General features: G+C 43.2%; 1 protein-coding gene across 2 annotated transcripts; it reads right to left on the reverse strand.

Annotated features, from left to right (window-relative positions):
• Window positions 1-1,268: 1,268 nt before the first annotated feature.
• Window positions 1,269-25,268, reverse strand: megf8 (multiple EGF-like-domains 8). Of its 2 annotated transcripts, XM_034697829.1 has the most exons (45): window positions 25,091-25,268; window positions 24,821-25,004; window positions 22,683-22,872; window positions 22,401-22,564; window positions 22,098-22,307; window positions 21,791-21,971; window positions 21,422-21,510; window positions 20,736-20,949; window positions 20,448-20,631; window positions 19,663-19,808; window positions 19,460-19,570; window positions 18,822-18,973; window positions 18,569-18,670; window positions 18,284-18,431; window positions 17,785-17,948; window positions 17,190-17,393; window positions 16,590-16,787; window positions 16,182-16,430; window positions 14,883-15,001; window positions 14,422-14,553; window positions 14,089-14,202; window positions 13,857-13,940; window positions 12,548-12,787; window positions 12,272-12,456; window positions 11,942-12,155; window positions 11,511-11,751; window positions 11,258-11,390; window positions 10,711-10,961; window positions 10,225-10,335; window positions 10,006-10,124; window positions 9,678-9,915; window positions 9,397-9,568; window positions 9,133-9,296; window positions 8,874-9,009; window positions 8,548-8,779; window positions 8,331-8,457; window positions 8,023-8,233; window positions 7,653-7,867; window positions 7,364-7,559; window positions 7,079-7,247; window positions 6,768-6,960; window positions 6,507-6,677; window positions 6,230-6,360; window positions 4,503-4,635; window positions 1,269-4,405 (listed from the first exon to the last, which is right to left on the reverse strand). In XM_034697829.1, the coding sequence occupies exons 2-45, from the start codon at window positions 24,842-24,844 to the stop codon at window positions 2,915-2,917; spliced, it is 8,652 nt and encodes a 2,883-aa protein (XP_034553720.1). In that variant the 5' UTR covers window positions 24,845-25,004; window positions 25,091-25,268; the 3' UTR covers window positions 1,269-2,914. The 2 variants fall into 2 exon arrangements, with proteins under 2 accessions (XP_034553720.1, XP_034553719.1); XM_034697828.1 differs by having other exon boundaries at window positions 24,821-25,268.
• Between the last annotated feature and the right edge of the window lie 1,506 nt (window positions 25,269-26,774).

Genomic DNA, 26,774 nt, shown 5'->3' on the forward strand with positions numbered 1-26,774 from the left:
GCAGCCAGTGTAGGGTCATTAAAACAGGAGTAATGTGCTCTCTCTTCTTGGTTTTAGTTAAGTCTTGCTGCTGAATTTTGTACCAATTGAAATCTATGTAGAGTGAATTTTTAAAAGTCACTTTTTTTTATCATATTTAGAGGAATATTTATGATGTTATTCACATTTAATTTTCTTGTGAAAATATATTAAGTTAAAATCATTGTTAAATCCAAATGCTAAATCTAAATCTAAATGTTAAATCTAAATCTAAATGTTAAATAAAAATCTAAATGTTCAACGATAAATCTAAATGTTAAATCTAAATCTAAATCTAAATGTTAAATCTAAATCTAAATCTTAAATCTAAATGTTAAATGTTAACTCTAAATGTTAAATGTTGCTCTGCAATCCTAAATATTTGGCTGATATGCATAGCATTTGGAATTAATAATGATTTTAACTTAATTCATATTTCACAAGAAAATTAAATGTGAAGAAGATCACAAATATTCCTCTAAATATGATAATACAGTGACTTTTAAAATTCACTCTATATTTTTATGACGTCTTGGAGCTAAATGTGGAGAATTGTTGCTGTTATTTTCAGTGTGCGCAGCTTTACAAACGGCGCCCCATATTTGAGATCACAATTTCTTAGAACTGAAGTTGAGCCCATTGTTCTTGTTCTGCCTGAGTCAAGCATGGAATCGGTAAAGGAACATTTTGCTTATATCTCAGGACCTTTTTCATTTTTGTTTGATTTAAAAAATTTGGAAGTTGCTGGGATATTGTTTTAAAATTAAACCATGCTTTCCAAAGAGACATATTCATTAAATTATTCTGCGCTTCTGTATATACTTTATCTTATTTCAATTTTATATCTTAATTTATTCCTCCTTTCCATTCATACTTTGACTTTTTTACACCCTGTTTATAAGAGCATACTTTATTAACCGAATGTGTCTCCTAATCAGTGTTTAATTAAAGACAAACTCACTAGGATGAAGTAGCATTAAATGTTTAACGAGTAAAGGACAATGTTCAGTTTTCAAAAAATTTGAGGTTTATATTAATAAGTCACACAACTGCTATTCCATTCCTATCGTGTTCACTGCAGATATAACAAAATAATTACAAGTTGAAATTAGAGCATCTACTTAATGGCAGCATCATCTGAAGCCTTCCTGGTTTGTAATTTATAAGATCAATACCAATTTGACCCTCAGTACCTAATATACCTAATATTAATAAAGTCTTAATCTTTAACCTGTATAAAACACACTCACTCATGTTCCACAGACTTTATTTCAGCTGACTCGAGTCAGACAACCTTGACACAATCTTCTTTTCAACACTTCCCTTCTTTGAAAACAAGAAAAAAACAACAACAGTTATGTACAAAAATAAAGCATGTTAAAAAAAACAACATACACATAGATACAAGACAGAAAACAGTTTTAATGCTTATTTGTGGATGGCTGCTATAAATAGTGACAGTATTTATTTGAGCTTTAGTTTTATTCTCAGTATTTATTTCAAAACCTTGAAGGATTTAGTTAATTTGAAAAAAAGCCAGTAGCACCGTTCTGAGTCCATCCATGACTGTGCGCTAACTGAGGCCGGACGACTTCCCCTCGTAGTGTTTCACATGATTTATGGGGCTCATTGCCTCCATGCAGTGCAAAAAGAAAAACAGAAAAATAGTAACAATATTATCAACAGTGAACAAGATATTCAGTCTCATCACAAATAAAAATGCTGTCAAGTCTTCCCACAACTCTCACCAGGAGAACTTCCGAATGTAACTTTTCCAACGAGCAGTATTTCTCTAGTATTTTTTTTCACATCCAATTTTTTGATTTGATTGACTAATACAATCATCTAAGCAGGCATGTTACCTGAAAAAGCAGTCCAGCGAAACTAGCCAAACACCAATGTACATTTTATGCCTATAAAATGTGATGAAATGTTTCAAAAGGACGCCTAATTCTTTCATTATTCATGGAATAGATTTGCTGCAGTTCATATTATATTAGGGCCAGGAACTAAAGATTTTTTATCCTTCATTTTTCTATTACAAAACCATTCATGAAATAAAATGTAACATATGCTTTTGTTACTGTGTTCTCCAGGAGCTGCACCACCCATTTCCATCAACACAAGTTCTAAGTGTAAGCCGGTTGACTCACAGACAAGGCAAGAAGTGAAGGCAGATGAGCAGAAAAACAAACAACAGAGCAGGTGAACGAGTCTGTTTGACAGAAACATGTAGCTTAAAAGCCTGCCATATACTGAGATACAATTATAAATTACTCATATTGACTATGATATAAAAAAAAAAAAACATCTCACAAGCAACGTGGACTTTTTTTTCCTGCACTAAGCTGACAATCAAAATCTTGCACATTGAGTCTATTGAAGTCTTTTGTTCTTAACGGCAGTTTTGATTGTCACTTTTTGGGGTATAAAGCACATGTTGGTTCTAAAGAGGGCAGATGCACTTTTTTTCCTCCACACCTTTGTTGGTCAGTGAGAAGGATGTTAGCAACAGTCCAGCTTCAGTATGGTAAGAAACTGACTTTCTGATGCGCTCATACCTCTTTAGTGATCGCAGACGGGTTGCAACATTGCTTTGTTGATACGTATAGCAGTTGTAGTGCATTCCAGAAACAGCTGGCTTGGTCATGTGAAGCACTGAAATACAGTATAGCAATACATAATACAATAAAAGACACTTAATAATTCATTATACAGTGTATGTACAACTCTGTTCAAATTGCTCACGTTAACTGGCTCTGTCATAACTCTTTCTTTTTGACTTTGTCTTTTTCTTTCAAAAATTAATTTATTATATATCACACACTTTACAGGTTTATCCCATATTTTTTAACTCTTTTATCCCTGCCCTCTTTAAATGTATATCTTTGCTTTCCTACATAGCCATAGTGGTCAGATGTTGGTTTCCTAAAAGCCCCTTGCGCCCTGCACCAGCTCCTGGATGCCCTCCTCCACTGCCATGGCCACAGTACTCTTGCAGGTTCTGACGCAAAGTGACCAAAGCAGAGCCGAGACAGGCACGATTTGGAGCCAAAACACCCCCAGGTAACTGAAAGAGGACAGTGGCCACCCCAGCCATGCCGTCGTCTGTGGGCTCCAGAGTGATGGGCCCGACCTTAAAGGAGGAATAAGAAAAGCCCATGAGTTGAGAAAGGAAAGGGTCAGACCGGCAAAAGTGCTGGTAGCCGCTGTAGGTGGATGGGTGATGATGTGAGGCTTGGGTGCCAGTTGTAGTGCTGGCATAGTGGTGGGTGTTCAGGTAGTGCAGCGGCAGGTGCTGCCCGCCATTGCCCCCTCCACCCAGGGCGAGATGATGGTGGTGGTGGGCTGTGGGTCCTGAGCCTGGGTCATGTTTGTAGGAGACAGCTCCTGCCCTGCCCCTCTGGCCCACCATCACCCCTCCTAATTTGCTCGTTCGGGCATGAGCAAGCGATACAGTGCTGCCCCCCACCACTCCCCCGGTCGAAGGCAGGTAGATGAGCTGAGGCTCCTCCGGCTCAAGGTAAATGGTGAGTTTAGCAAAAGGCCTTGAAGCCATCTTGGTCATCTCCTGGATGTGGCGACGCTGCTCCCGACGGAAGTCCAAGAACTGCTTAACCTTCCACAGGAGGACGCAGACGGACAGGAAAAGGAAAAAGCAGGAAAAGAAAACAGAGAAAAAGACAAACAGATCGATGTGGGCTTGGTCCTGTCGCAGAAACAGCAAGCCTTGGGACTCTCCCTGTCTCTCTTCTGTTCCTACACCTCTCAGGGCGATGTAGAAGCGGCTGGATTTCAAGGAGTGCACCTCGTGGGGGAAGGTGATGACCACACGATCTCGAACAGCTCGAACAATCAGCACCGTCTGTGGTTTCCACACAGTAATGTAGGAGATAAGGCCCTCTGCCCGCTCCTCTATTATTTCTCTCTCTCCCCCTGGAGCCTTGGCTTGCAGCTGAAGTGGATTATGGGAAAGGACAGGACCTCCAAGACTGGATGAAGAATTGGCAAACACCTTAATGGGGGACGGCGCTGAATCCTTGTCTGTTGATGTCCCCCGAGTCACAGATTCGTCCTCAATCTTGATGGTGTGAATCCCTGTGAACCGATCCACATCCACGATGAAGGTGTCATGAGAGTTGGACACGTACACTTCCACCTCCCCGAACGTTACATCAATGGTGACCCGTATGTCCACATTGGTGAACTTTGGCTGGGCAGAAAAGAAAACAGTGCGCCCTTTAAGGAGGTTACGAATGGTGGGGTCGTGGAAGCAGTTGGTCTGGGACGTGGGGTCAAAGCAGCACTCAGTGTCCACGTTGAACTGACGGTAGCACTGTCTCCCATTCACAGGTGTGCCGTTGAAGGAGTCTTTGCACTTTGCACACTAAACAGAGGAGCATAGCAGTTTTAAATTTGAGCAAAACCATGTCATATTGTTTGTAGTCTACAAACGTTTCAGATAATGTCTTGTGTGTGCTGACCTGCTGTCTGTAACAGTCTTTCCTGTCACTCTGAGGGCTGCTGAGGCAAGAGGAGGTCTCTGTGTTGTTTTGGCAAGGGCAGCCTGTACCATCATGTTCGTTACATGTGTCTGCATGGCCATTACACTGACACCTGCAATGAGGAGGAGAAAAAAATCAACTTTAAAAAGGAGAGAAGGAGGAGGGGGAGACTTCTGTATTTGAAGCAGTAAGAACTGTGTCATCAATTAATAGTACAACATGCTGAGCTTTTTCGAATGATGCAGAATGTATCTGATGGTTTATACTTTTGAATTGACGCTAAGCAACAGTGCCAGACGTGGACGTGAGCACCACATACTTGTGCCAAGGTGTCCTTGTCGTGTCGAAATGCTTGAGGGCAGTGTGGTTTATCTGATAGTCGGGTCGCCTATCTCCGGCCCTGCTACTTTCTGCTTACTTTTTCACAGTGATTCCAGACGCATCGTGTTAATTTAGAGCTGATACATGTTGCTGTTTATCATACAGCAATGGTAACAAGGAAGAATAGAGACGAGACGTCAGAGGAGATTAAATGTACAGCTGATGTGCAGCGATCCAGCAATTATTATGGCCCTTTTCAACCGGCCCGTCTTAGCCCTACTCCTCTCGACTTGACTCGACTCTACTCGGTTTGTGTTGTGTTTCCACAGGCACGGTAACTCGTGTCAGATGCCAGTTTTTCGTACCTGCTCTGTTCTGATTCCAAGCGAGCTGAGCCGATACTAAAAGGTGAAGTAGACGGACTGCCGGCCTCTGATTGGTCAGAGAATGCTGTCACCGAAGAGTCATGAGCGTGACGCCCAACACAGGAATCAAACCAAACCGCCATTTTTTAAAAACGACATCAGTACTGTACAATGTCTGCACGCAAAGTTTCTCCGTGGACCGTTGACGAGGTTTGAGTTAGCATGTACACCATTGCCTCCATGTCCTCCATTGTTTGTGATTGCTGTGTTTGTGTCGCGTTCAAAATGACATGAACACAGTTTTGCGCAGCTGTGTTAAACGAGACTTCCACCAGATCCGTGTCCGGTCCGTCTCCGATCCGCTGCAGTCCAGCTCCGTGCTCTCTCCTCAACACCCACCGGTTGCGTTTTCCGAACGCAGCACGGAGCAGGACTACCGGGCAGCTGGAGTCATGTGACCGAGGTTTTCCTGCGGCAATCACTGAATCAAGGATTCTACTCCTCCTCTACTCATCCATGTTGTCTTTATCAGCCTCTGAAAACCTCTGACCTGCTGACTCCGGGTCTGACTACGGGCCTAACTCCGCACTAAATGACATTTTTTTTGGTCATAGTTAAGTTAAAAACTATCTAACAATAGCACGGAGTGTTTTATTCTGACAATGAACAGGGTTTTTATTTTGTTTTGGTGCCTGACTTCCTGTCCTGCTCCATCTGCTGTGTGCTGAATTGATGCTACTTGCGTATCTGATCCGTTGTGTTCCGACCTGCCGGATCAGAGATGCAGCCGGAACGCAACGGAGCGGATCCAGTGGGGGTTAATAGATTGACTAGAATAGAAACCCATCAGATACGGTGCTGTGACGGATCGGAGACGGATCTGGTGGAATTTGGCCTTTAAGAAGACCCCGCCCACCGTGAGTTGGTACTCGGGCTGGTGGAAAAGGTACCCAAACCGAGTAAAGTCGAGTCGGTCGAGTCGGGCTGGAACTGTGTAGTGGAAAAGGGTCCATTACTTACTTTTCACATTTCCCCTGCAGCAGGAAGAAGCCACTGAGGCAACTCTCACACTTGTCCCCTACGCTGTTGTTCTGGCAGTTCACACACACAGCGTTCTCTTCTGTGGGACCCTCAGAAACCCAGTCCTGAATCTGAAAGAGGAAAAAAAAAAAAAGAGGTAGAGCCCGGAAACTTCAAAGGAATGAAGAATGACGACAGAACACCAGAGTAAGCACACTCCTTGTGTATCTGTTTTCATGTAAATCAGAAAGAGGCCACAATGAAAGCAGACACTTACTGTGCTGGGGTCTAGAGGAAAGAGCCGTGGATTCTCAAGGGCCTTCTTATGTTCATCTCGTGATAAACACACACCACTGTTTCCCCTGCAAAACTCTCGACATGGACGACATGTGCCGCCCCCCTTTGCAGAGCCTACAAACAACGGCTTGCACTTCTCACAATGTTTACCCTGGAGACAGGAGAAGGAATAAATCATCATCAGTGTTCAAGGAAGACCTGTGTTTACACTATGTGTTTGTGTTTTACTACGAGCACTTACAATGGTGTTATTGTGGCACTCTATACAAACATCTGGTTTGCTGACACCAGCACAGTTACTGTGTTTGTTGCAGCTGCACTGAGAGGAGCAGTTATCTCCGACAAATCCAAAGTGACACTGGCACACTCCTGGAGACACACATGTCCCGTTCACGCAGCCCTGTGCGCACACTGGCTCGCACTGACCAGAGATACTACAGGAGGAAAGCAAGGGGAGGAGATTTCAGTTAACTCGTCGATGAACCATAAAAAGTATTTTTTTCCCCCAACATAAAGTATTATTTCTGCTCAAACACTGATTCCTGATCTTACCTGCTGAGTATATAACCGTGTTTGCAGGTACAGTGGTATCCCTGGGGCAGATCGTGGCAGTCCTGGGTGCTGTTGCAGTGGTGATGACTGTTGGCACATTCGTCTTCTTCAGGGCAGTGGAGGAAGGACCAGCTGCTATTTCTCAGGGGGCAAACACCCTCACTCACACCTGGGTGACAAGAATGAACGAAGGGGAGTGAATCAGAAAGAGAAAAGTATTGCTAAGATAAGATACACTAAGTAAGAAATGTAAAGCTTGAACAGAGAATTTGAGGTATTTCTCACCATCAAGTCCTCCCTGGAGGCAGCGTCCAGCCCCATTTCCACCCCGAGAAGCACACCAGCCACACTGAGGCCTGCCAATGCACTGGGAGCACTGGTTTAGCTGGGAGCACTGAGGTGAGCAGGAGTCCCCCCCAGAGAGCAGGCGACCACACTGACCCGCTTCACATCGCAGGGGCATGAATGACGGGCTCATGCACTGAAGGATTGACAAAGAGGTTAGCCATTAAAATCCAGCGTCAGTGAAATATCTCAAAAATAGTCTGTAAAAGTAAAGTAAGGGCAGTGTTACCTGCTGCAGAGCCATGCTCCACACACAGTGCTGCCAGCCCCCATCAGAGCCTCGGGAGCCCAGACAGAGGGTGCAGTTTTGGAGGGTGTGACAGGGTGGTGGGCATGGCATGGGGGGAGAGGACTCCACCTGCATGGGGGAGACGTTAAGGAGGGCGTAGCTGAAACATGTCCAGTCGTAGGTGGGATTCACGCTCAGGATTCGCCTTGTTTCACCTTAAACAAATCACAACACAGAAGACAGTTAAAGTCAAACTGGGGTGACTCCAAATGATAAAACCATGGATATGTTCATCTCCAAAATGTTTAATAATTGATCTATGTCACATGTAAATAAATTAGTGGGAGGCAACAGTTTCAATTGCCTGTACCTGTGCGTTTGAATTGGCGAGTCCACATGCATTTTCCAGACGCGGTACACTTGGGGCAGTCAGAAGCTTCGCAGCTGGTCTCGGTGCAGTTGCTGGACAGGAAGATCTCTCTCTGGTTGATCCGGCAGTCATGTTCAGATGTACAGCTAACAGAACTGCTGATGCAGGCACCCTCTGGACAGTTTGTGCACCACTTACACTGCAGAGCAGTCTGGGAAATTTAGAGAAGAACAGGTTTTACTTGGCAGACGGTGGTTGGTTTACTTCAAGCAACTCTTATAGTTACAAATAGGGGTATTGCACGTTACCTGAGTTGGACTGGAGAATGTTTTCGGGTGTCTGGCGAGGCATTCGCTGCAGGTCTTCAGTCTGCGACACTGGTCTGGCTGACGAGGGGTTGGGGAGCAGGGAGACTGGCCGGTGAAGCAGCCCATTCTACAGAAGAGAGGGACAGATGTATTTTGTTTAGCAGCTGAAATAACCTTTAATAATAGTGCTAATAACTCATTTGAACAAACACATTACCTCTCAGCGGTATCGGAAGAAGCACAGGTTCCTCTACACCAGAGGCAGCTGCCTGTGGTCGTGTTGCAGGCTTCAGGTGTTTGCATCAGGGCACAGGGGTCAGAGGGCATGGACAGGGTAAGGAGTCTACCCAGCGTGACCCCGTTGAAGCCTCCTGACAGGAAGAGACGGCCCTCCAAGCTTGTCATAGCAAGAGACACTGAACGGTTAACTGGATCTCCTACAGCTGAGACTAAAGGTAAAGAGAGGATGATCTGTCAGGTTATGGAGTAGTTGGTTACAATGTGACCATGAATTAATGTGCTGAAAGACATTGAGACACTCACCTGGTTGTATCCAGGTGTTACAGTTGATCTGGTACAGAGAAACTGAGTTGCTATAGTCCTCTGCTTCTGTCCTCCCCCCAATAATGATCATGGTGTCTTTGATTAGGGCCGCAGCATGGAAGAAACGAGACAGGGGCTATACAGCAAATAAGAGATAAGTTATCTTCTGTGCAAGGCATTGAGAAGAGGATGAATGCTCGGAATGTGAAATCTACTGGCCTGTAAAATGGCTAGAAACTGGATAACATCGAACTCTTACCTTATTGCCCTGTGAGGGAACCAGCAGAGACCAGGTGAGATTAGGGTAGTACAGACCATAGAGCTCTCCAGAAGGCTCCACAGTCTCCACATGAAAGCGGTAGCCTCCAAAGACAAAAATGGCATCAGTCTGCTCGTGGTACACTGCTGAGTGGCCGTATAAACCTGGAGGAACATTACAGAGTAACGTAAGAAATGTGTTATCTATTTAAAATATTCAATAAGTAACTCGGCACTTCTGCAGGGGGAAGATTAGTAAAAGAACCTGTGGGTGGTGTTCCAGTATGGGGGGCGATTGTCCAGTTTCCAGTATGAGGGCTGAACTCCATCAGATGGTGGTTGAATCCGTTCTCCGGAGAGTAACCTCCAATCAGCAACACAGAGGAGTCTCTGCGTACAGTGAGGGTGTGGCCCGCCACTGGGGGCAGCAGTGAGCTCTGTCAGAGAGGGAAAAAATATACATTTAGTTTGTGGTTAAATAATAAACACCCTCTGTGCTTATTTATATACATATATTATTTACCCCATGATCAATCTACTTCTTACCTTGTGTTCTCTCCAGACTAAACTGCTGAGATTGAGACTCCAGGTATCCATGGCAACAGCATTTTGAGTTATACCGCCCACCACCAACATGAAGCTGTGACTAGCCGTGAGGCTTCCAGAGCCCGGCTCATGGCTGGTCAGCAGTGCAGCGGCGTGATGATAGCGAGGTTCCGGTGTGGAGCCTTCTTCCACAGAGCTCGTTAACATCTGCGTCCATCGGTGTTCTGACACAGAGTACCTGAACAAACCAGGGGCAGAATGCATTATTTTGCATACAAAGACAGCCAACGCAGTATAAGACTGCCAAAAAATGTTACATTCCGCCTACCTGTAGACATTTCCCAGAATTCCCTCTGCCAGAGAGAGCCCTCCATACATCCAGAGGTAGCCCTGTGGTCCAGACACAAGAGTGTGCCCCATCCTGTGGAGGAACCTATGGGCCTGGTTCTGTGGAGCATTAATACGCACTGAGTGAATGTTCTGTTTGTTTGTAAACTTTTTGAAATGTGAAAACTGACACTTGGTTTGAGTTGTGTTCTGCTCTTACCAGTGTCAGCTGTGTATCCAGCAGTGTTTCCCACACCAGGCTGTTAGAGTCCCGAGGGACAGAACAGTCAGAGCCGGCCCAGCTGTCCGTACACACACATACTCCCAGAGACTGATGCAGACAAACATGTTGGTTAGCAAACTTTACAAAATGTGTTTCACCTACTTTAGGTATCTCAATATTTTTGTCTCATGAAATATGATGTATGCAGGCAAGAAAATCGAGGATAGGTTATTATAAAGTGTTATTTACTAAAAGTTATTATGATCACTTCTCAAAAAATAAATAGCTTGGAGCACTTATACAACTACAAAAAGGATAAATATAACCTCATATTTTAAAGCAGTTTAACGCAGAATGTAAGTATATTCCTCCTACATTTCCCTTCTTTATTAAATCCATAATTATTTATAAATGATATCTGTGCCAAAATGGCATTCTTTTTAAAAATCAAAGCCTCTTCGTATAAATTTCTAAAACTCTTACTATATTACAAGCTCCTCTTCCTTCTGCTACCCCACAGTCCTGGGGGCACATGGGCCGGTTGCAGTGCGGCCCAGCGTATCCCTGAGGGCACTGACAGAGACCACCTTGGCACTGGGCTCCACCTGGACACACAGGTGACCCGTCTTCGCCCTCATCAGAGCTGTGGTGACACCGCCGCACCCAGAAAGATGCATTGAAGCCTTGAGGTTCATTAGAGGTGACGTTGGCTTCGAAGTAGACTGAGATCACACCTGGTGGTAAGAAAATATATATGCATTTTTATATAGTTAAAGTGGCACTGTGACTTTTATCTGTCTGTGTTTTAATGCATGATGTAATTTAAGTACTTCTTATGACTGGACTAAAGAAAAACATCTTTAAGAGTTAAGTTACATGATACATTTGTAATGTATTTGTTTTGAGGGGTGTATGGTGGCCCCAAAGGACGGGAACTCAACTCTTGCAGCGCCTGAATATCAGTGCTAATAACAAAGCACTTTCCATTTTTCAACCAGTGTTAACTGCTTAATAACTTATCAATGGATACCTGAGGTGGCCTCCACTGTGATAGGCTGAGTCCTTGTGGTGCCACAAAATGCCCCAATCAGATTGTGGTCTGAATGTACAACGCCGTTACCCAGGAAACGAGGAAGCCCATCAAACACATAGACATAGGAGCTCTGCATAACAAAAAGATAATTACAGAGAAAGAAATACCGTTATGATGCTCTCTCAAAAGCTAACATGATCATTTGCATGCAAGCAAATTATGTGTATAACCAGGCCTCGTTTGTACTCACTTTACAGTGTGTGTGGGAGTCTGGGTGAAGAGTTAAGGCGATAGGTGGACACAGCTGTCTGGGTAGGCAAGGTGCCAGATTCTCACTCACAGAGAGAACCCACAGGCAATGAGAAAGTCCTCCTTTCCCCTCTGTGCCACTTCGCCATCCAAGAGATGAGGAAAGAGGAATGGCAGAATTGGAGGTGGAGGAGAGCAGCACTGAACGGCCCTGACACTGCCGGTAGCATGTGCCATTGTTCCTGTTGAGAAGAGAGAGATGGATCAGTCATTTGTAAGAAATCTAAATTTAAAGGTTTTTTTTTACTCTCATTAATATGTTATTCTCATTGTCATTTCTTAGATTTGCATTGTTTTCAAACAGTTCGAACACAAATGAATGCTTTACACTCAAGGTATATTACTCAAGGTGTATTGTTTAAATTTCTTTACCTGGGGTCCCCATAGTAACCAGGCAGGCAGGACTCGCAGTGTGGTCCATGAGTGTTGTGGGTGCAATAGCACTGGCCGGTCTGATTGTGACAGTATCCCCGCAGAGAGTCACCATGGCCGTTACACTCACACTGCACACAGCCGCCACCACCAGACAAGGCTGATCCAAAGCTACCGGGTCGACAGTGCTCACAGTGAGGCCCTGTGGTCCAATCTGAATGGCAGAGGAGGGATATCAGCAGAGGAAATGTGTGATGTATGAATCCACCTTTCTGGCCTTGTGCAGTTTTAATAAACACATAAGGTTAATATAAGAAACTAAAGTCTCACCCTGGCATTCATCACAGATCCCTGGTGCTGTAATACAGGTGGAATGGAAGTTGCAACCACAGTCCACATCACATTCAACACCACTGAGAACCAGGGTAGCGGGGTCAGATGTCCACCCAAGGGAGCATTCACACTCAAATCGCGGGCTGCCACTGCACTGGCCTTCACGACACTCATTATAGCACCTGTTGGAGGCGGGGAAGACAATGCAAGGGGTCAAAATGCAGCTTTGATGGCCGCAGAGAGAGTTGGACATAAATCGAGAGAGAGTCTTACGTCTGGTTGCAGTGCAGTGTGCCATCCCCTGTGTATCCTCTCTCACAGTGGCACTCATAGGAGGTTGGTGTGTTGATGCAGGTGGCGAAATTGTGGCAGCTGTGGAGACCCAGCCTGCATTCCTCTACATCTGGGCAGGTGGGGTAGGACCAAATGGCATCCTGCTCTTCGTCTTCCAAGTGTTCAAACTCCATCTCCATGTCCAGGGGTCTGGGAGGGGCGGAGGTCTGGGGTTCAGGGCTGGAAGAGCAGGACAAGAGGAGGTCAAAATAGATGTGTATACGCTATCCACCTGCCCACCCATAGCGCTATTCAGAAGCTCTGTTATAGTTTGTCTGAACAAAAACACAACACATAATGCAGGCTTTACTTTGACAAGAGGCTTATCATTTTGGTCTCAAGAATATATGAAAGTATACAAGCCTCTAAAAATCACTCTACAACATACATTAAACAAAAATGGGAGAGGGAGTCAGAAATATGAATATCAGAAGAAATCTGGATGGAAATATGTGCGACACAAGCAACCACTGCAAACTCAAGGTCTTTGAGAGAATTCGGCTAGAAGAAAGTGGTGAGATTTTTTATAACCCCTAAAATAACAGCTCTGCAAACAGGCACACAGAGCTGAGGCCTCTGTTGGAGACAATGTGGTACATCTATGGCTAATCACTTTCATGTTTTTTGGGCCTGCCCTAAAAATCCAGCCTTACTGGAGAGAGGTGGCTACCAAGATAAATAAAATAAAACGGGTTGAATTCGATTTTTCTTTTGTTACTTTATATCTCGGTAGAATACCAGAAACAGTCCTAAAGAAAGATAAATACCTATTGAAGATACTTTTGGCAAGTAGCAGTAAAGCAATAACTAGAAAATGGTTGCAACTAGGTCCCCCAACAGTGGACAAGTGGTGCGAGATTGTTAAAGAAATTTACTGTATGGAGAGACTTACTTTTGTTTTAAGACTTCAGTTGGAGAAATGCATTGAACGCTGGGAAAAATGGAATGTGTATGCACCTTGAATAGTATGGCATATGATGTAAGTGTAAAAGAATAGTATGTTCTTGACTGTAACACCCATGATGATCACATGTTATTTGTTCATGCAAATAAATAAAATAAAAAGAAAAAGTTGGAAAAAAAAAATGAAGAGGCTTATCATTTTCAAAAGTGAAGTCTATTTTTGTCCAGATTTGAAGTCCACCTCCCCAAAAACTTGTCAAACTATCAGAAACAATCCCTGCACAATCATGTTTGTACAAAATTGAACAATCATTATGTCACAGAAGTGTACCAAGACATTTCTTACTTAGCAGCCCGAGCTTCAGCAACAGCAACACTACAGTTATAAACCAAGGGGTCATCCATTCCTGCCCAGTCTCCCCTCAAACATCTGAAAAGACAAAAGGCACAAATGAACAAAACAGTGCAGGAACCAAATTAAACTGATGACTTTCTATCTATCTCTAATTTGATAACAATAACAGGAGTTTTCTTTGTGCATTGTATGATTAAAAGAAATATACATGTGCCATACTTACTTTCCAATGGTGGGATTGTTGTAGTCACCACACCAGCCACACTGGAATGTCCGCAGGCAGTCTGTACACGTGTTTAAAGCTGAGCATTGTTTACACTGAGGGACTGAATGGACACTGAGGAGCAAAGAGAAAGGGAGAAAATTAGATTGATCAAAGGTTTATTTCAACTCACTCACTGACTCAAAAATGTATTTAACATAGACAGTACTTTAGTATGTGCACTATTGTATGTGATCAAAATTAACAGAAAGTTAGAAACCATCACAACTATCAGAGTTATCAAAGTTGCCAAACATTAAATATAGAAAAATCTTAAAAAGCTCCTTATCTTACCTGTCGTACCAGTCCCTGCACTCTCCATAGGGGTATTTTGTGAGGTACGCAGCAAAATAGAAGCAGGCCTGGGCTGATTCACACCATGCACACTGGCTGGAGTTAGAGAGGCACTCACCGCACGTCTTCCTCCTTAACAAGACAAGGAGATGATTAGAGAGAGGAGGACAACATGAATGAGCTGTAGTTTCATGTTGAAGTTATTCTAAAAATGCATCTTTGTTTAGAATATAAAATGATCAGCCATAACATCATGACCATTTGTAGATGAAGTGAGTAATATTGGCTATCCCTTTACGATGCCACCTGTCTGTGTTTAATAAGAAAGTGGACAAGCAGGAAAATGGGTAAAAGTAAGGATGTAGGTGACTTTGACAAGGGCCAAACTTTGATGGTTGACTTCTGGGTCAGAGCTAACTGCAGCTCTTGTGTGGTGCTCCCATGCAGTTTTTCCAACTCACTGGTTGCAGACTTTAGGGCATCCTCTTGAATCACGAATGGAACCGTCTAGTCTGCCTCGTCGACTGCACTGGTAGTCTCCTTTCTTGCTGGAGTTGATCTGCCACTCACAGTAAGGGTCCTGTTGGCCAGAGTGAGCTTAGCATTAGACAGAATTACCAGCTAACTCCAAGTTATATTGAAATCATAACTACATTAAAATGTGATACACAAAATGCAGTTTTAATAGACACTAGTGCAGGGGTGTCAAACATGCGGCCCGCGGGCCAAAACCGGCCCGCCAGAGGTTCCAATCCGGCCCGTGGAACGACTTCGCAAAGTGAAAAAGTAACAGAGAAGACATTATCTGTAATTTTTCAATAAAAGTAACTACTATTCAAATTTGTCCTCTGGGGGGTCGCATAAAATCATAGTGCTGAGGGAGCGCACCTGAACAGCGCTTTTCTTTTACCAGGACTTTTTTTCTCAAAGTGAGAAAATAGATTACTTTCTGTTTGCATAATCCAACAGCTGTTTTTGTAGAAAGATGGTTCATTAAATGTGAACATTTTCAGAATGTACTTGTACCTTTTTGCGCTAAAACAAAGGGAAGATTTTGAGTTGTCGTTATATATAGGTTATTATGTTGTGATTTTACTGGTCCGGCCCACTTCAGATCAACTTGGGCTGTATGTGGCCCCTGAACTGAAATGAGTTTGACGTCCCTGCACTAGTGCAACCAATATAAAAGTGTTAAATGCAGAGAGGTATTTTGTTGTGTTTTGGCATGTTACCCAGTAGATGGCGCTATAATAAGCAAGCAGCCGCTTCGCTTGGCAAGGCATGCTGGGATACAAAGCGACAAAGACCAGGCTTGGGGTGCAACTCTTTAACAGCTTTGCTCCCTCACTTGGTCATAATCATGCATTTAAAGAAAGCGGTGGTACACCATTAAGTAAATAAACCTTGTGGAGTTCTGGTTTGACTGAAAAGACTCCTCAGTTTAACATAACAAGAGACCAGCAGAGGTGGGTGTTGCAACTGTTGTTGAATTGGTCTTGGGCAGTGGAGCCGTACCTCAAAACTGTCAATGTTAACATAAGCTGAGCTCAACTAACATACCAGTAGCTACCAGGGTTGCAAACTCCACATGGCAGATGACAAAGAGGTGGTACTAGAAAGAAGCTGCACAGCTGCACAGAAACTTTGCTATATGCAATGGAAATGGTCCCACAGGAAGACAGGTTAACCCTGTTGCGTCTCAAAGATCCCCAAAGACAGACTGCATTCTAAACTGATTAGAACACTTCAAGGTGATGTACCTGAGTACAAGCAGAGCAGTCTCTGTATTCTTCACACAAGGTGCAGTGCTGAGGTGCCAACAGCAGATGGCGCTGACCTTCCTCCTTCTCTACTTCAGGGCAAGGCTCAAGGTCTGGGCTGTCCCGCAGCAGGCAACGGGACAAAGATGGGCACCAGCCGCAAGACTGGTCAGACAGACAGGCCAAACAGGACATGTAACCTGAGCAGGAACCTGAGCGGAAGGGCTCCAAAAACAAGAAGGAGATCTCCTGAAAGTAGAGCAAATTACAGAGAAAGAAAGGAGGGCATGAGGTCAGCTGGTTTGTTCCGCTGAAGGAAGCTCATTGTGCAGAAAAATGACAGATATGCAAAAGTTAAACCTCTTTGCTTTTGTGGAGAAGCACGGGTTTGAATGTGCAAGTACTCACACTCCCTCCAGGCAATGTTCTGTTCCAGATCAGAGCCATCTCACTGGTCTGTCCAGAGCCTGAGTTGTTGAGGTAGCCCTCAGCCTGAACAAGGTAATGGTTCCCTCTGGTCAGGTTAGAGAACAGTTTACTCCCATCCGAGCGAGCCAGCAGCTTCAACTCCTTCTCCTGCTGGGCTGCCCAACGACCAACCACCTCCTGATTGGACGGATAACAGATCCATGGAAGGTTTGACAGGAAGAGAAAGTGGAGAAGACTTAAGTAAAAATGGCAATAAAGAAGTACTATTATCTTTTTATAAATATCTCTTAGTCACATAATTCAAAATTTAGTGTGTAATGTTTTTACATTAATTATGATTCCAGATATTGGATTGTGTCCCATTCCATTATAAGGCATGATTTCAAATGTTTAAATACTTATAAAGAGCCTTGATTTTACAGATTTGATTTAATCAAAGCAAACAAAGACCAAATTCAGGCTGACGGAGATGTGGAATATTTTGTCCTGAAGTTATTCCAGCGAGTATTTCCTCTTTTAACCACTGAGTGAATTTGAAAATATTACAAACATGAGTTATTCATATGCATTTTCCCTCACCAGTTGGCTTGCATTAGGTCCTGTAGCCATCCGAGCCTCAAAGTGGAGCCTCTGGATACGAGCCCACATGGAGACAGTGTCTGTTGGAGGGGGTGCAGGTGGAGGGGCCCCCCACAGCGGGTGGACAAAGCCCCTGAACTGTAACGCTACGTCCATTTCGGTGGTGGGACTGAGGATGATGGTGGTGCTGCGGAGGATGGACACCTGGCAAAAGGGGTGAGGAGGATGGAGGATAGTGGAGGAAGGTGGATGGAAGTGGAGACACATCAACAGAAGCACTATTCTCTACAAATTGCTCCACATAGATTGACAGACTACTGGAAAAAGGAATCTTCACTAAAAGCGTATTGCAAAATAGACAGTGAAGACATAACAGAAAAAGAGAGGTGAGCAATGGTGTCAGGGTGTTAGAAAGCCAAGAGAACAGAGTACAAAATAACAATAAAAAAAGAAGCAACTATAGAAGTGATATTTGAGAACTACGTTGATTTTTAAAGTAATGCTGGAGGAAGGAAGGAGGGATAAATATTAGTAGAGAGGGGAGTATATGCAACCACAGCTGGTAAAGTTAGCACTTGAGATTTGGACTCCGTACCTTGTCAGGCTGGGAGTCGTTGCGGGGGTGCTGGAAGGTGAGCAGGTGCAGTCCCGGGACATAGTTCTCGGTGCGACAGGAGTGGAGGGAGGTTAGGAAAAGGGTACGCTCCCCCCACCAGCCGTACGCCCCTGAGATCTGGTCCACACGGCACGCACTTCGCTCTGTGAGACCGAGAGGGAGAGGTCAGCACACAAGGAACACACCTGACCTCTTAAAAATCTCATCATACTGCAGCCTGATCTTTGACTCCTGTGTGACGTGTGCTCCAAAAGAGTACAACCACATGACCTCATTGCACTAGAGAAAAGCTGTGATTGGACAGGCAAGTCAAATCATAGTCTGAGTAGCTTGTCCAATCTCAGCAGGGTGCAATCAAGTCAGTGTTCTCCGTTTGTGAAACACGCCACACAGGAGTCTCATCCCTCCCATGTCAGCACCCAACATCTTCTTATTAACCCTTCTCTTCTGCCCTCCTTCCTCCCTCCCTGGGTCTCACCTGACGTAGGTAGGCAGGACTCATTCTGAACACACCAACCAAACTCCCCAGGAGCACGGGCTAGGGAAGCTGGAGTGCCACTGAACACCAGACACGACTGGCAATCAGAGAGAAAGCGAGCCAGGCCCAGGCAACCAGTACTGCCACACTGAGAAAATAAAACAATGGTTTGTTCATTCTTACAGGACCACAGACACATCATAGGGAATGTATGATTTGGATGTCTCACAATGTGAGGAATGAATAATAAGTGGATGACCAAAGCTGTGTAAAGGGGAGAGTTACCGGATTAGTGGGTTGATACTCTCGACAGCGACCTTCACACCAGCTGCACTCTGGATTCTTAAGGCACATACTTTCATCCAGCGCCTCAGCACAAACAGCATCCTGGTAAAACAAACAAATACATGAACATTCAATCTTTCCCTGAATGCTCTTTTTCATCCCAGTTTACTAATCTCTCCCACTGCTCCCACAGAGCATACACAAATCTGCCATTCCTCCCAACGTGACTCCCTGTTATGACGCTTTCACTCACCCTATCTCCTTGATCGCTACTGACAAACAGTGGTACTTTGTAAGCCACCAGGTCCCCACGTGCCACACCGCTGTAACCACCAGCAACCAGCAGCACTCGTCCCTCCATCACAGCAGCAACGTGTGAATAACGCCCTCTCACAGCATCTCCCCCTTAGGCAAAAGTAAGTTTTTATGAGCCCAGGAAAAATATACAACCAAATGAATAACACTTGTAGATGAAACATGTGGTATGTGTGAGCTGAAACATGGGATGCACTAATTCAGGAAATCAGATGGCGTTGTTAGAAGCAGATTTGGATAGTGATTTTATTAATTTGTTTGTTTGTTTTTTCTGTTTTTAATGGTATTGATTCCCCCACCTGGGCCATAGATCCTTATAAATCTTTGTTAAGAAAACATTAGTTCAGTTTGTCATTTTGGCCTTTATTACACAATCTCTGAATGAGCACGAAACAATCTTTAATTCACATGAAAAACATTTTCTATAAAAAAATGACCTCTTCAAAAGCATCTAGCCTGCTTTATACAAGCTATATACCAGTCGGTTACTGCCGTTTGAATATCAAATTACTTATTATCCGTCAACAGGGTGGATAATGACCGATGAGAACTGGTGCATCTCTGATTAAAACTTACTGAGTGACCATCTCTGCCCAGCAGACACCCATTGGTGACAGCCCAGATGGTAAAAGAAGATCTCCTCATCATAGCACTTCTCCTCTTGGTAATGAATATGTACATTCCCCCCTATGAGAGACACACAGTAAGAACATTGATAAACACACACAGAACAGTGTTGATTACATCGGATCATAAGGTCTGCATTTCTCCATGCTCACCATAGACCACCATGTAGTTGCCGATCACGGTGGCTGAGTGAAAAGCTCTCTCTCTGGGGCCTGTTGCTGGGAAACGGGAACGGAAGGAAGTCCAGAACCGCCTGTCCACGTGGAACACGTCGGTGTTGTTCACCCTAACACTAAACCTTAGAGAAAAAACAGAAAGGGTATATTTAATATCCATACAGACGTCTATTTATAATGACCTGCTGAAGTGTTCTCAGCATGTTCTTTATTGTACAAGTTTAAATCATTTCTACCTCTGCTTTTCCCTGTCCATTTTAGAATAAATTTTAAGATTTTAATGTTTGTTTTTAAGTCACTAATGGTCTGGAACCTCAGTACATCTCTGACCTCATACACATCTACGCCCCCTTCAGAGCACTGAAGTCTGCTGATCAGATGCGTCTCGTCGTGCCAAAAAGCTGACAAAAGACGAGGGGTGACCGAGCTTTTTCAGTGGTAGCTCCTAAACTGTGGAATGAGCTACCCACCCAAGTCAAAACGACCCCCACCCTGGATACTTTTAAATCACGTCTTAAAACTCATTTTTAACCCTTGACTTTTAATACAATTTCTACTGTTTGTATTTGTTGTGCAGCACTTTAGTAGCCTTGTTATTTTAAAAAAATTCTATATAAATAAAATAAAATGGATTGGATTTTCTTCCAAGAAACATCCATTTTTTAACCCCCTCACTTAACAATCACATTAAAACAAGTGTGTGCAAAATGTGGATAACCTGCATGTGTATCCAGAATGCCTAGGCATGAGAGGGTGTGTACCTGGCAGTTGTTGGACGGTGTCCTCCGTAGACCAGCAGAGTCCTGGACGGACTGTGAAACACCATTGAGTGTCCAGCAGTTGCCGGGGGCTTCCCACCAGTTGGCTGAACAATCTCCCAGCGTCCAGAGCCATGCAGGCCGAACCGATACAGAGAGGAGGAAAACATATCCTCCTCAGTGCGACCTGGCGAATAAAAGACAAGAAAGAAGCTGCATGAGTATGATTCATTATTTAAGAGGTGATTCTGTGTCGATACAAACACATAACACATATACCGTGAGCCCCACCTCCAAAAACATAGAGATGACTGTCCACTACAGCTGCAGCATGATTGGCCAGTTTAGGAGCACCCTGTGAGTGTGAAAAGCCAAGCTGTTGCCAGTCGTCCTGGAGTGGCCGGTACATCCAGACATCACTTGCCAGGGAGCCATTTGCCAGCTCTCCTCCAAAGATAACCATGTTACCCATCCACTCTACTGCAGTGTGGGAGTGACGAGCCACCTGACAACATGGGGGAGGAAAACCAGAGGATGAAATGCAAAATAATAACAGGAGTTCTGTACTCACATTGACTATGTTTACATGAACAAAAAAAATAAAGTTGTTAGCATGCTTAGCAACAATCTGATACATTTCAAATCAACATTATGCACTTAGGTAGCAACAGAGATATTTATCATTTAAACCACTTCTGGCATATTTTAGATGAAGTCACACTAGACAGGCAAACAGGGATAAAACAAGCTCTCCAGTGAAAACAATATAGAATCATGTCTGAAGTTCACAATGACTTTTGAGAACCTGTTTGAATGACCTTCAGCTTATTTTTCCTACAACCAGTTATCTACAAAAATTAAGCTGTGGGTTTTCTTAAAATCGGTAAGAGGTAACTTGTTTTGTGAGGCCAAACTTGATTTTGTGTGTGTGTGTATGTGCATGCTTATGTTTGTGAGTGTATCTGCAAACCACTTACAGGAGAATGACCATAAGACCTGCTATCCCATTGGTTGGATGTGAAGTTATATTTGATCAAGTCACCAAGAGCTCTGTTCAGGTCAAACCCTGGAGAAAAAAGATAGACATTTAAATTCACTTATTTGTCATCAAGACACTCAGGAAGACTCAGTGAAATAGAGGACACCAGCTCAAGCAAGGACCTCAATGTTTTTGGTCGAAGTCTGACTTTAATTTCTAATCTAAGTAAATAATGAAGTCAGAAGCCACAAGAACATACATATAATTCAAATAAAAAGGTAAGAATTTACAGAAAATGTGTGATAAACAACATTGGAATAAAAAGATTATACAGACTAGAGTATATAAAGATGTTTGTCACTCTTACCACCAAACAAATACATGGCTTCAGCAGAGGACAGGTACACGCCAGCAGAACCTGTCCGAGGGGGTGTGTAAGGGGTTCCCTCACTCACTCGCCACCACTGCCCAGCCCCACTGTCATCATGGAAACCAAGCTGGCAGTTATGACCTAAGAAGCCGGGGTTACACAGGCACCGCTCTCCTTTCTGAAGCAAAATACAGAGAATTCAATGATATTTAAAAAGCTGCACATTATAAATGTTTTTTAGGGAAGGATGATTGACCATCTGACTAGTTTTTTTTCTGTGTTCATTTGACCTCCCCACTCTTACCTTGTCACATTGGCCATTCACTGCACAGGCCTGGGAGCAAAGAGGGGTTGTACATGCTGCTCCTCCCCAACCCTGATGGCAGTGGCACTTTAATGTAGAGGGATCACAGCGGCCATGCCCACCACAGGCTCCAGGGCACACAGAGAATGTGTAGGTGGCGTTAAAGCCCAGCAGGTTGTAATTAGCATCACTGAAGAGATGAAGCAGCATCTGGAACAAGAACATGCAATAACAGACACAAACTTAACATTTTCCAAAGTTAAATTGCATCAGACTTTCTTTCATCTTGTTCCAATTGGTTACCTTTCCAGACTTGGCCTCGATGGGTTGAGGCAGAGTGTTTCCACTCAGGCTGGCTAGGAGAGGACTCTGGTAGGAGTCTCCATCATACACAAACAGGTAGTCATAGGTACACTCTGTGTCCATGAAGGTGAAATTTAAGACAATGCGGTGACTGTTGCTGGGAGCTGGAAGACACAAAACGGGGGGAATGCGTAAGACTAGGTAATTGATATAGTCTCTAAGCTCTAAGTCCCATCTCTTACTGTTTTTCTAAACATATCACTAAATCATAGCTTATCATACCTTTGATTAGCCACTCGCAGTTCCCATTGACAGAGTAGTTTCCTGGCCCATCTGTGACGTACCCTGGTGGTCCCCTTAACACCTGCCTGTGGCCCTTACAGTCCCCGGTCTGACACACAGGTGACTCAGCCAACAACAGAACCACCAGGATGGCAGAGACAGGGAGAGGGGAGGCCATCACTGGCCCAGCCTGGATAATGGTAAGCATTTATGATGAGAGAGAATCATTAAGTCCAGGTCTAAATAGACATTTGCCATCAAAATATGCAGTAGCGATTTAAACCTGTAAGTTTGGGTACTGGTTTACGTAAGAGTATATTTACTGTAAGCTTATTTACATTCTTTTACTGATCTATCTAGGCGAGGGTGTATACATGTATATAGATGTATATGACAACAATCCTATTTGTTTATCAATCCCCGCATACTACTTTTATTCACAATGGCATTGCCAAGCTTTGGTTCTCATTAAAAAAATATTTATTTCTCTCACCCCTGTTATCACCTCATTTTATAAGAATGTTTAGACAACTGTCTTCTACATGTTGTGTGCAATACTTTATTTCCAGTGCAATACCTCATAACCATGTGCAATATTGTTATTTATTCCATAACATATTTATTATTATATTCATGTACTACATGTGCACTCTGGCTGACTAATTTGACATATTTCATGCCTTTAAAATAACTTCTATACCTTTGTTGGTACAGATATTATTTTCATTTTTAGTTAGTATTTTTAAGGTTAATGTTTAGGTTTATATATTTATTGTCCCTACTGTCTTGTTGTGTCCTTACTGTCTTGTGTCCTTACTGTCTTGTTGTGTCCTTACTGTCTTGTTGTTTCCTTACTGTCTTGTTGTGTCCTTACTGTCTGGTTTTGTCCTTACTGTCTTGTTGTTTCCTTAGTGTCTTGTTGTGTCCTTACTGTCTTTTTGTGTCCTTACTGTCTTGTTGTTTCCTTAGTGTCTTGTTGTGTCCTTACTGTCTTGTTGTTTCCTTACTGTCTTGTTTTGTCCTTACTGTCTTGTGTGCTTAATGTCTTGTTGTGTCCTTACTGTCTTTTTGTGTCCTTACTGTCTTGTTGTTTCCTTAGTGTCTTGTTGTGTCCTTACTGTCTTGTTGTTTCCTTACTGTCTTGTTTTGTCCTTACTGTCTTGTGTGCTTAATGTCTTGTTGTGTCCTTACTGTCTTTTTGTGTCCTTACTGTCTTAAAGTTTCCTTAGTGTCTTGTTGTGTCCTTACTGTCTTGTTGTGTCCTTACTGTCTTGTGTGCTTAATGTATTGTTTTGTCCTTACTGTCTTGTGTGCTTAATGTATTGTTTTGTCCTTACTGTATTTTTGTGTCCTTACTGTCTTGTAGTTACCTTAGTGTCTTGTTGTGTCCTTACTGTCTTGTTTCCTTAGTGTCTTGTTGTGTCCTTACTGTCTTGTTGTTAAGTACCAGTGTTCCATTCACCACGTTAAATTCCTTGTGTGTGCGAGCTCGCTTTCTTGAATCTTGAATCTTTTCTGTATCTCTGTACTTTCTGGAAAATTCTTTCTACTTTGGCTAGCTGCAAAACATGTTACAATATATATATATACATATGCAGTAGCATAATGCTGCAAAGGTGGACAGCCCAAACATGTCAGTCGAGTCCAGCTCTTCATCTACCACACAAGAAAAATGAACTATGCCGACAGGATACAGAGGATTATTTCTCTAGAAAGCCATGGGTCAATCTATGTCATGTGGCCCATGATTTTCCATACCCGAAGACATTTATCTCTTTACTGAAAGATCTAAACTTGCAGAATGAAATCGATTTCCAGTGGTTTAACAGTAAACTGCTTGATGCGCATTTAAGGGGAAAAAAATCCTGCCCTGCCAGAGCTAAACACTGTTAGCTACAGACACCAGTGCACCAAAACATAACAATAATGTGACACCGCGAGTTTAACAAAGGCAGAGATACTGAAAGAGATGCTACAAAGCAGAATGTAGTTGATTGAAGGAATACCTTAAAGAAGCCTACTGATTCGCACCCAGGGGTCTCCGCAGGCTATCACAACAAAGCTAACGTGTAGGGCTGCTAGGCTAAGCTAGCTAACAGAATACCGTTAGCTGGCTGGTTTTCAATGTGCGTACTCACCAGTTTCCGTCTCTTCGACCCCATGACAATTTACATTTTCAGCGACCCCTCAAAGCCAGCTACCACATCAGCTAACTTGGCGTCTACGAGAGCCAATCCTGACAGCTAGCTGGATTAGCTGGTAGCAACTGATTCGGAGTCCCTGCTCAGACGGATCCAGATCCAGATGCGCAAAAGCGAGAAGCTGCAAAAGCAACCAGTTCAAGTGATTCTGAAGTGTACTTAATCCGAGAGTAATCACAGAATCATTTTCTAAGATTCGGACATTACTTCGTTAGGATAAGCTGCCGGCTAACAGCGAAACCTAGAAGCAGTATCGGGCCGATTGCTGCAGTCCATCCCAGGGACAGATGCCCGTTGTTTTGGTGTTTGTGGCTGACTAGCAGAAACCAGTGGTGGTTGCCAACACAAAAGGCAGCGCCGCAAGTGGAATAACCCTCCACTGCCATCCAGCGGAGGAGAAACAAACCTTTTAACATCTGGATTAGAGCTGGAGACCTCTTTATGAAAGAGGATTAGGGCCACTGAAAAAAACAAGGTAAATTAAAAAATATATATTATTAATATAATGAGAAAAAAATCAGAATTTTGAAAAAAAAAGTCAGGATTCTGAAATTAAAAGTCAGACTTCTGAAATTACAGAATTCTGGCTTTAATCTCATAACTCTGACATTTATGTCAGAATTCTGAGTTTTAATCTCAGAATTCTGAATATAATCTCAGAATTCTGACTTTAATCTCAAAATTCTGAATTCTGACTTTAATCTCAAAATTCTGAATTCTGACTTTAATCTCAAAATTCTGAATTCTGACTTTAATCTCAGAATTCTGACTTTATTCTCAAAATTCTGAATTCTGACTTTAATCCCAGAATTCGAGAGGCACCCTACTGCAGGCAAGATGGCGCCGCCACAACATCCACACCGGAAGTCCATACCGGAAGTCCATACCGGAAGTGATTCTTTAACCCCCTCTCTACCCAATGCCGGATGCTTCGAACTGGAAGTTTCTTCTTCGTGTAGCGTATTGATTGCATTAGTCTGTCGCTGCTAAATCAATTAGCAGAAAGCTAATTGTGATAGAGAGAGTGAGTGAGAGAGATCCCGCTGTGTATGAAGAACAGAATAATGTAGAGTGTTAGTGTGTGTGGGGGGAGGGGATGAGAAGGAAAAGACTGTAAGTAAGAGGGAAAATACACTCAAGCTGTACACAGAGATCTATATTCACCACAAAAACAACAGAGGCTCCCCAGAAATGTGTACTGTACATCTATCATCAGTGGCTGACAGTGGTGCCTCAAGTTGAAATATTTTAGTCCTAATATTCTATGTTGATTTGGAGTTTGTAATAGCAAAAGTGCATTGTTCTTTTTCAAGTACAACATTATCAATACAAAAGGGTTAAGACATCATACATATAACATTAAAAGAACATAAAATAAAGTATAATTCTACATTTCAAGTAGGGGTTGGATGGAAAGAAACAGTAGCTATGTATACATTTGCAGTTTTTCTAGTCATTCTAATTGAAGGTTCCAACTTCAATGTTTTCATGGACGCCAAATAAAGTGATCTTGTTAAGACATTGGTGTACATGCATCAAGCATTCAATCTGAATAAAACTGTTTGACAAGCTCAGAGTGTTTATGCCCATCTAATGTCTCAAAATAGAAGGAGAAACCATTCCCTCCGTTTGTTCTTGTGGTTAATGAACACCCCTGTCACTGTGTCATTGTAACGTGTTACAAATTATGTTAAAAAAGAAACAGTCACCACACACCTCTACATTTTCCTCCTCCACTCGCCCCTGCACCATAGATAACATTCTGCTCTTCTCTCGTGACTGTGGATCTACTCTGGATCTGTATTTCATTCATTCATTAATCTATACATGTGATCACATAGGCAGACAGCATGCAAGGTAATTTGGAACAAACACTACAGCAAACTTAGAT

Source organism: Notolabrus celidotus, chromosome 12 (genome assembly GCF_009762535.1).
Source record: "Notolabrus celidotus isolate fNotCel1 chromosome 12, fNotCel1.pri, whole genome shotgun sequence".
Taxonomy (NCBI): domain Eukaryota; kingdom Metazoa; phylum Chordata; class Actinopteri; order Labriformes; family Labridae; genus Notolabrus; species Notolabrus celidotus.

What these genes read in the sequence shown, in the direction of transcription:
- megf8 (XM_034697829.1), bottom strand. Translation starts at nt 24,844, where the DNA reads ATGGGGTCGAAGAGACGGAAACTG. An exon ending in GGTCTTATGGTCATTCTCCT is followed by an intron (nt 20,950 to 21,421) that starts GTAAGTGGTTTG and finishes CCATGTTGTCAG; the next exon opens with GTGGCTCGTCACTCCCACAC. An exon ending in ACTCCCACACACACTGTAAA is followed by an intron (nt 11,391 to 11,510) that starts GTGAGTACAAAC and finishes TTTGTTATGCAG; the next exon opens with AGCTCCTATGTCTATGTGTT.